General features: G+C 31.7%; 2 protein-coding genes across 2 annotated transcripts; both read left to right on the plus strand.

Moving 5' to 3' along the window:
- The first annotated feature begins 2606 nt into the window (after nt 1–2606).
- On the plus strand, nt 2607–5042 carry LOC149483359 (uncharacterized). Its single transcript, XM_089702351.1, has 4 exons — nt 2607–3166; nt 3872–4022; nt 4109–4651; nt 4866–5042. The coding sequence occupies exons 1-4, from the start codon at nt 2767–2769 to the stop codon at nt 4981–4983; spliced, it is 1212 nt and encodes a 403-aa protein (XP_089558477.1). The 5' UTR covers nt 2607–2766; the 3' UTR covers nt 4984–5042.
- Nucleotides 5043–6777: 1735 nt separating this feature from the next.
- LOC149483360 (potassium/sodium hyperpolarization-activated cyclic nucleotide-gated channel 2-like) lies at nt 6778–10464 on the plus strand. Its single transcript, XM_089702431.1, has 7 exons — nt 6778–7203; nt 7405–7710; nt 8087–8288; nt 8592–8683; nt 8928–9113; nt 9481–9670; nt 9981–10464. The coding sequence occupies exons 1-7, from the start codon at nt 7021–7023 to the stop codon at nt 10334–10336; spliced, it is 1515 nt and encodes a 504-aa protein (XP_089558557.1). The 5' UTR covers nt 6778–7020; the 3' UTR covers nt 10337–10464.
- Nucleotides 10465–10468: the final 4 nt, after the last annotated feature.

The raw sequence follows: 10468 nt of genomic DNA on the forward strand, positions 1-10468 counted from the left end.
AGTCGCCGTTCTCATGAACCGCGACTGAATCGTCTGGAGCTTGTGTATGGAGCTGGGAGCGCAATGCGCGAAAACTACACTACTATAAGTGAGGATTGGACGGACCACCGTTTTGTAAAGTGTCACCTTATGTCTAAGGGACATTTTACTGCGACTGTTTATAAGGTAATAGAGCCGGCTAAGAACATAGCTGGCTTTCTTACGGACTGCCTTAATGTGGGCTTTAAATGACATGTGTGCGTCTAGAGTGACGCCTAAGAATTTGGTGTGCTTTTGCCACGGAATGACTTGGCCATAGAGTTTGACACTATCTATGGCCTCGGGGCCGCCGCGCCTGAAGAGCACGGCGGCGCTCTTGTCGGGGTTCACAGTGATACCACATGAGTAGAAAGACGGAACAGAGACTAAGCTTCAAACAAACGCGAGAATCGATTGCACTACTACAAGTACGCGGGGCCATGTGTGTGTGACTCTGGCCGCTTGTCGCGTACGCAGCGATTCTGGAAAAAACCGGTTTAGGCAGAGGACAGTCTCAGGGTTGATACGACGCACGTTGTTTGTTTTATTAGTTGCAACTTGCAAGTTTGAATATTTTAATATAAAACGTAATATTTCATTGTCAAAAATGGTTGTTTATTGTACTGTGTGTATGAATAATAGTAGAAAAACCAAAAATATATCATACTTCAACTATCTCAAGGAGTACAATAGGTGAGTAAATATTTTGATTATTACTTTTTCAAGTAAGTACCTACTTGCGTTTATTTTATTAGGTCCTTTTTTAATAAGATGAGAATTGTACATGGTGTGTTTTTACCTTTCATTATTATTACAAGTTTAGCATTTGTAAGTATGTATGTATGTATTGTAAGTGTGTACATACCTAGGTTGGGTTGTAGTAGGTAGTTTTGTTTAATTTGTCTTAACCTATTGTGACAACCCTACCAAAATAGGTAACAATTTTGCACGTTCTTAAGAAGCTTAGTCTCTGTTCCGTCTTTCTACTCATGTGGTGATACCCCATTTGCGAAACCATTTGCCTAGTGCATCGGTCGCGGATTGTAGGAGTGGAGTTATTCTTTTGCGGTGTGGACTCGACACGTAGAGTGCCGTGTCGTCCGCGAAGAGGGATAGTTGCACTTTATCGTGCTTTGGGATGTCGCTAGTGTATAGCGCGAATAGGAGGGGCGATTTAACTAACATTATCATATTATTTGAATTAAATTATTATATAAGTTATAATTTCTTATTATATACCTTTCTACTTCGACTGAATGAATGTGATAAATTATTTAGGATGTTTTAGAATGTAATATAAAAAGTAACAATTCTTCAATGCCTATTTATATGTAGTTTAATTAATTGTTGAATAAAATTTTATGACTCTCTATTATTGTTTTATTGTTAAACATCCTATGAAAAAAGGATACATAATATATTACTTATCACTTTTTCTTACATCTCGTCTGAGTTATTTACAAAATAAAACTAATTCTGATAAAATCAGCGATATTATTATAGTTAAATCTAGAAAGAAAAAAAAGCTCTACTTCTATGGAACAAGTTTACCTTTATTCACCTAATGATTTGTATTAAATTCAGGGACAAATTGATAACTGTAGCATCGATAAACTGAATCTTTTGTTTACAATCATCTGTGTCCTCGACCCAATACATTTTACGTTTTCCTGCAAGTTGGCAGACCGCCAAATTCTTGTATCCAATACGTTAACATTTTATTGGATTCGTTTTTCATGAATACTCAGTGTACATCGTTAATATAATTTCTGGTTAGATTTTAGGGGGAAAACTTTCACAGTTCAAAACTTTGAATGATAATATATTGCCATATATTTTTTGTTTTTTAAATATATTTGGTAATATGAGGAAAAAGAAAACGCTTTAATTACGTACCTTTATTATTTATATTATTCAACCTATCATCAAAACTAAAGTAAGTAAGTATACGTAGATAGTTGCAGTATTGGAAATTCCCAAACATTTTTTCACAGCAGTTTATGGGTAAAGTTTTTCTAAAGATTAGTCTTTAAAACAGGAAACAAATCGAATTTAATTAGTAGATACTAAGCACTTAGGTTTATATTATGTAGGTATTAACAGCCTTTAAAATGGTTAAGTATATTAAAACTCTACATTCAATCTCTACATAAAAATTTTGGCGTGAAATTGGAACATGCACAATGCACATTCGCAATTAGGTATATTATTAGAAGAGACTGCGAAAATGATGATTGGACTTTTAGCATCTTACCAACATCATACTATGTTTTAATAATATATACAAATCATCAATCATCATCATCGTTTGCATCAATAATAATAATTAATAAAAGAAGATCGAAATAAACACCGAATACGAGCAGTAGCAGTACGATAGCAGTAAAAATAGACTAAAATCGTCCGTCGTTGAGTTATCTTCCGAGTGATGAAATGTTTATGTTTACAGCATTCAACACGAATTAAACTATTCCTCTAGTGATTTATGCTAATGTAGAAAGTACATGATGTAAAATTGATATGATAGCTACATCTAATTTTAAATGAAAGGCCTTGCCATAGTTTTAAAAATAATTCATGGTTACCTCACGATATATCAGTCTTGAACGATCGGGAATAAAGGCAGCTCGCGTGGAAAACAGTTCAATTTCGGTGTACGATACAATTTTAAATGAAAGAAATCATGCCATGCAGTCAAAATTAATGCGAAGTTTATACCGCAACTAGTAATACTAATTTAGTATCGCAATGGATTACAATCAATGTGCAAATGTGTCGAGTGTGCTTCATTGGAATTATCGTGGCTTTACCGAGTTCCCGCTTCACAAATTGCAAGGCGAAGAAGCAGACGTTATAGACATATATTTAAAGGAGAACCTTATTTCACGTATACCGGGTGAAATTTGCAAACTTAGTAATCTTGAAAGTCTGTACTTGAGCGGTAATGATATTACGGAGTTGCCGCGTGAGATATCGAAGCTGCGAAGCCTTAAATGCCTGGATATTAGCGGGAATAGATTAAGATACATCCCCGAAGAGATAGCTGACGCTAAGAACCTCAAATTTCTGATTTTAGATGAAAATGAGCTGAAACGTCTGCCGTTGCGATTAGCGGAATTGCGAATGCTACGTTATCTCTCGGTTTGTGGTAAACAGTATTACATTTTTAATGATTTGATTTATTTTGATGTATAAATTCATATTTATGCAGAGCACTTTTATACGTAGATAACTTTTAATTTGTTTAAATACGTTAGATAATATAATTTCATCACTAATATTAAGAGGTACCCACCAATACTCTACTTTGCATATAAAAGTAATCAAAACGCGTAGTATGCATTTCTTATAGAGCTAATTAAATAAAAAAAATTAATCATTTATTTCAAGAAAGAATAGTAATATAATAGAAAGAATATTAAAGAATGTTTATTAAAACTGTCTCTACAATTCCTTCAGTTTTCAGCAACAATGAACTGATTTTAAATACTTTTATAACCGCTTTCAAAGTGGCACGCCTATTCACTTTTTAGTGTTGCTCGTAAAACGTAGGAAGACAGTAACCGAGTTTGCTTCAGATAACAAACTGGGTATAAATCTCATTTAATGCTTCCTCATTGATTCTGAAATTTCGAAATTTGTAAGGCAGTCTATTTTGCAATATTTCCTTTCCGATGAATATATATCTAACGCAAATTTTCCGTTACATTCAGTTTCTATAAAGAAAAATAAACCTATATCTACTTCGTAACTTGCGTCTTTAGTTAATACATGACGTAGTCTAAAGAGTGATTCATCTAAATCACAATCTAAATAGATATATTATAACATTTCTTTCCCTGTCAATTTACAGATAATAAACTAGAATGGCTACCGCAGAGACCTGTATTTAACTATCACCATTGTGAATTAAGGTTTTGGAGAAATGCTGATTTAAGAACAATCCCCTATTCTCTTTGGAATCACATGTTCAGAGATCAACAAACAAGAAGTCTTAATATTGGGTAACTATTAATTATTATACTATCCTTAACTACATAAGCGTAGTATAAAGAAAACAGTAGGAAATAATTGAATTTTCCATTTTCAGGTGTCTTGATCTAACAAGCAGTGGCGAAATATCAAACAGAAAATATTTTAAAATCATTGACAATAATCGGAAACACGAAGTTACAATAAAAACACCGTATAATTATGATACTATCTTAACCGGAAATAATCAAACTCCGCCAAGTTTATTTGAACTGAGTAAAAGAAAATTTTACAAAATCCTCTGTGATATAGCAAATAAATTAAATGACAGACCAGTTAGTATATATTCTGATCATGGAGAAAATGTAAATAATAATCGTATAAGAAAACTTGAAGATAAACTAGACGGCATTAGTATTAATGAAGATTCACAGATAAGTGATGTTAATGGAAATTATGAAGTGAATAGAAGAAATAATATAAATTATTTTATGAGGAATAGACCGAGAATATACGTTCCAGCTGATATTGTACGGGGTTATTTTGATTATCTTCCCTATTTTATAAAAACTGACCTTTGTAATGGCCCACCGTCAAGATGTGAAAATATCACATGCAAAAATCCTGTTTTCGATTTTGCATATTTCGAATTTTGCATTGAGTGAGTATAAATCTGTTTCGAATATACATTTAAATATTTACTTAAGATATCGATCAACGTGTCTTTAAGAACATTAATGATTAAATTGATATTAAAACTTTTAACTTTCCCACCTACAAGATCACCTTATTTTTCTTGATATTTGTGAATAGTAGTATTAAATATATATTTTTTTTTATATTATATTATATTATTATATACTCTTTTCTTTCAGGAAAATAATCCTTATAGATAATAAAGAAGACGTATTGCTAAGTGCTGTATTTTGTTCAAAGCTTTGTGCTGACTCTTGGAAATCGGAGAAAGCTGCTCTCCAATGGAAATTGCTTTAGCATTTCCTAACGACGAACCTACGTATTACTTTTTAGTTTAAGAAAATATTTGAAGATTACGGTGTTTTATTTCTTCTTTAGAATTAATATCATTATAAGAACCGATTAACTGGTAGATACCTAAGTGAAGTTTTCTTTTTATGTTTCGTTAATCGAAAGCTATTGAACAGATTTTTAAAAGCTTTCACGTATAAAATATGATAACACCTATATACTTTTATCTCCACAGACCTATAATTACTTAACTATTATTTGACTAAAGTAAAAAAACCCGTTTCTGAATATTTTCTATCCGTAACATTAATTAACACGATGGTAAATCATTTTATGCATCTACAGAAGGTCAATCGAACAGACTTTACTTATATGAAAGTTGGAAGAAAGAGTTTTAACAACATTAAAATATTTTTATTTTAAACTTCATTTGAAAGAAATTGTACACTGACGTTTATGACAATTTTCAATTTTTATAGTATTGTGCGTTTCACGAGAGAGTTCCCCTGCCGTTATGTTGGCATACCTGACTGTCAAAAACGTCAAAGAGCTAAGAAGCGTTACAGAGTTGTCGAGGTTTTCCGAAATTTATAAATGTTTTAGAGATTGGCATCATGCCGCATACGCTTAGAAGTGGTGAAAGAGAAATGGCTCTGTAACGCTTCTAAGCTCTTTGACGTTTTTGACAGTCAGGTATGCCAACATAACGGCAGGGGAACTCTCTCGTGAAACGCACTTTAGAGCCATTTTAATAGGCAACTTTTGACAGTTCAACAAAATTCAACAACGTAACCTAGTAACGACAACATAGAATAACATGATATTTCGTTTTGTTAGAACTGCACATTTGCTTAACTTTTTTCAATTACGATCACATATTTATAATAATAATGACCGATACAAGTAATTTTAAGATTTCATTTTACTGATAAACCATTCTAAACATAATAAACAATTTCTGAATTGAAGAACTGACGTCGCTACAATTTTGTGTCAATAAACATTTTTTCTTTTTAAATACCAGAGACGTTACTCTAAAAATCGAAATCTGACATCTAGAATCGAATGCATTGATTACTTGTGAATAAAAATCATCATAAATTAATAAATTCGATTGACAAATGTTTCAAATCCGTATCGATTAATTCACTTTAATCGATGTTTTTAAGCAGGTTACCTCTCTTCGAAGATAAAATTGATAGACGTCAAATGTTGCCTATTAAATTGGCTCGACTATAACTATCTCACTATTATTATATTTAATATAAGGATAACACAATACATAAGTGATTTTAAGCATAATGTTGACTCCAAGATTGTCTACAGTAGCGCCTGTAGGACTTAAATCCGACTATGAAACATCTCATGGCTACTTTCACGGTCATAAATGTTACTTACCGACGAATAAAGTGGTAACTTATGAAATAAACTGTGGGCCCTTGAAGCGGTTAATCCTGGACCTTATAACTGTAGAGAAGGATGACCCTAGAGCTCGAAAATTATATAAGTAATTTATGTTTTCTTTACTCTTTAGATATTACTGTGGGTGTGGCGTAGATCTGAATCTGAATTTTTATGTTTCTTAGAGCTGTAAAGTGACCTAAAATCTAATATTTGTAGATGGATAACTAATTACTCATATTGGTAATCATGGTTTATAATATAAATTTATCTTAAAAGTTATTCAAAATTTGAATAATTTTCAGTATCTATTAAAATATAAGAATGCAAATTATATTAAATCATCAAAACTTTTGTGTTATTTTATAACAAATAAATTTAAAGCGTCAGCGATTTAAAATAACAATTTATTTTAAATGCTCATTATTTTTATTTTTAGTTACGTAAGTAAGTACCCACTCGTAAAACCAAAACCTTCTGATCTTCTTTGAAACGGCTTAACCGATTTTACTGAGATTTTACTGAATTAAAGAAATTGTAGAGCAACGTGCCTAAAGATAAAAATTTGGCCAAAGAAGAAAAAAATAACTAAATTGAGTGCAATTATTAAACTATATTTTGCTGTAGTAAAATTAATTAGGTATGAATAACAGGTCCCACGCAGCCTTATGTGCTAATCAGTACATGCAATACAAGAAACACCCATGGATTATACACCCATACAGCAAATTTCGGATTTGGTTTGAAGGATTCCTATCGGTTACAATTCTTCTATCCAGTATATTACTCGCAGTCCATTATTCCAAAAGAAATCCAGGGGAATATGTAGGTAAAAATTTCATTTATTGTGAAAATATGAGATATTATGAAAATTACAAGCAAATTAACCAAAAATGATGTAGAAAAATATCCAATATGTATTAACTAGATTGAAGTAAGTTAGCTATTTTTTTATTTTTAGCCATAGCTTATTATAACAATAAAAATGGCAGTTTCGAAACATTAAAGTTGAATATATCATTGCAGAAGTACGAAGAAGACATTATACTCACTCTCGACTCAATTTATCTATTACACATTATACTGAACTTTTTCACGGGCTATATCTCTGGAGAAACTAACCCAATAGTAATTCTAGATCTAAAGAGAATTCTCTTAAAATATACCATCACTTGGTTCATACCAGACTTGCTGACAGTCTCTATTTTGTTCCTAAAAATGTTCGACTACGAAGATTTACCATTAGAATTGTTTATGGTCACTCTGAAAATGATTCGGCTGATCAATTTGATTTCGTATGTTAAGAATATAACAACCAGAATGAAAGCCGGGGTGAGTGTAAACTAAATAATACATTGTAATGATTACTAGTAGGTTTCTCTAAAATTGATAAGTGAAGCTGGTATTTGTCGAGTAGGTATATGATACCTACAGATAGATTTCCGGAATAAAAAGCCTAGTTACCTATATCTTAATCTGGGTCTTCAGCTATCTATATACCAAATTTCATTGTAATTGGTTCAGTAGTATTTGCGTAAAAGAAAATAACAAACATCCATCCATCCTCACAAACTTTAACATTTATAATATTAGTGGGATGGTAAGGTACCTAACCTATTTATTATTTATTATGCTAATAACTATTTCTCTACTACCTCGTTTTGCTTTTTTTAGTTTATGATATTAATCACCATTATTTTCTACCCAGCAATGCTGTGAAACAGCTCTAGAAACAATGTTACTACTCCTGTCCTACTTATCATGGAACATGTACCTTCAATACGCGGTTGAGTACATGGTAGAGGGGGTCTACATACCTTCGTCACCCAGAGTTTGTTCATGGATAAGTATTGTAAAACTTTGGAATGCCACTTCGACTACTCGATTCGTGTTTTCTTTGGATAGAGCTGGTAGGTGCTTTGCAATTTTACTAGATATTATACAAAAACAGAATTTTTAATTTTGTCACCTATCTGATGTAGCTAATTTTACATTATTACTAGCAAGCAAGTAACAACTTTTATTTGACATCAGTAAGAGGAAAAAATATATATTGGCCTTTCTTATCTTACCTACTTTTTTGGCGAAAGTTAGTCAAATCGTTTCTAAATGATGTTTGAAGTGTACTTATAAAAAATAAAAATTGTAATTAATCTAATTTACTATTGAGCAATGAGCACTGAGCAGTCTTGTATTAGTGTTATGTATTTTAGTTGGTATGCTACGAGGGAACGCTAACATTAATATCCTTGAACAGGACGGATGCTTCGAATTATTTTATATTACATCTTGGTGTATAGCACAGGTGCGTATGTGAACTTATTTTAAGCTTGATCTAGGCAAAAAATCATAAATTGTAGGTGTGGTTATATCTTCAAGATTGTTCCTATATTCAGTAGGTATTTAAAGTAGTATGAATAAGAATTAGTTTCTAGGACGAACCCACTGCTTTTTTTCAAATTTTAGTTTAACTGCTTCGTAACTTGTTTTGTCCACAATTGATTTAGTCCGTGTTAAAGTAAGATTCCTAGTCTTGTTAAATTTTCCAGGTATTAGTGTTTCATTGTGCCTTCAAATACGTTATTACTATATTTGGATCAGAATCCGCGCGGGCTCAATACTTCATAATGTCGAAACAGGTCGAAATGTACCTCAACCAGAAAAGGTTCCCAGCAAGAATTAAGAACAAGGTTCTCAGGTTTTACGCTATTGGTTACCAATCGCATTTCTTTGCTGTAAGTAATATTATAATTAGACATACCTACTAGACTATTGCTAAATCATTATTTTTTAAATATCTCAATAACAAAGTCACAAATCACCAACTTATAGGTCTACATAATATATTATTAGTTCTATAGATTTATCTTTTGTTACTGTGTTAAATGTATCTTTGTTTTGATAAAAAAAATAATTAGTTTTTAAACATAGCTGAGACATGTGAGACAAAGACAACAGTGACAGAGAGAGAGAGATTTTCTGGTTAGATATCCCTTTCTCTCGTGGTAGAAATTCGTCTACAGAAAATTGTTTTCTAATCATAACATAGATAATATCTAAAATATAATATTATTATATTTTCCACTAACAAGATTTTTATAGGAATCCCGTATGATGTCATGTGTTTCGGGTCAGCTTCGTGAAGATATAATAATGCATACAGGCAGGCAACTTGTGAGGGATGTCGCATTCCTAAAGCAATTGCCGGGAACTTTATTACTGCAAATCGGAATTAAATTGAGAATCGTTATTTTCATCGCTGGAGATATTATAATGAAGATTAAAACTATAGGTGAGTTACGTTTATAGTTTATAGATTAATTAATTACCACAATTGAAAATCTTTGTTACTATGTTGCTTATAAAAAATTGGCAAAATTTTTAAGTATGTAGGTGATAATATCGATATTAGAAAGAAAATGTATGCAATAATTTAGCAACACTAATTCTAGACATAAAGCACTACACAAATTAGTGGGTAGGTACCAAAAAACGATAATATAAAGCTACTAGAATTAATAATAAGTAACAATATGAAAATAAATGTTCACTAAATAGTTATTTCCTTAATAATTATATATTCACTTACCATAACTTCCCAGGCGACTGCCTATACTTCATCCACAAAGGAACTGTGGCTATTTACTGCGAGTCCGGCAAAGAGGTGTGTCATTTAGAAGATGGAGATTTCTTTGGAGAAATAGCTCTTGTAATGAGCCACAGACTAAGAACAGCGTCGGCTGTAGCAGTTACTAACTGCGAACTTTTTAGACTAGATAGGGAAGATTTTGAGAGCTATGTAGCTTGTTATCCTACTGTTTATGAGGATATTAAAAAAGTTGCTATGGATAGATATGAACGCTCCAAAACTTTGGACGAACATCATAAAATCGAACTTAGTATGAAAAAGAAGAAGAAATTGGAAACTGAATATGATACTGAGAGCCAATTTTTATAAATTATATAATTCATAGATTATGTTGGCTCAATGTTTTCATTAGGTACTTAACTTGTACTTATTTAAGTTCAAAAGCAGCAGATATTTATTTGTTAAGAATTTGTAAGGATAGAAATTAAACAAATTAACATA

Source organism: Colias philodice, chromosome 13, assembly GCF_061535455.1.
Source record: "Colias philodice isolate Cphi_HAF_F1 chromosome 13, ilColPhil1 Martin Lab GWU primary, whole genome shotgun sequence".
NCBI lineage: Eukaryota > Metazoa > Arthropoda > Insecta > Lepidoptera > Pieridae > Colias > Colias philodice.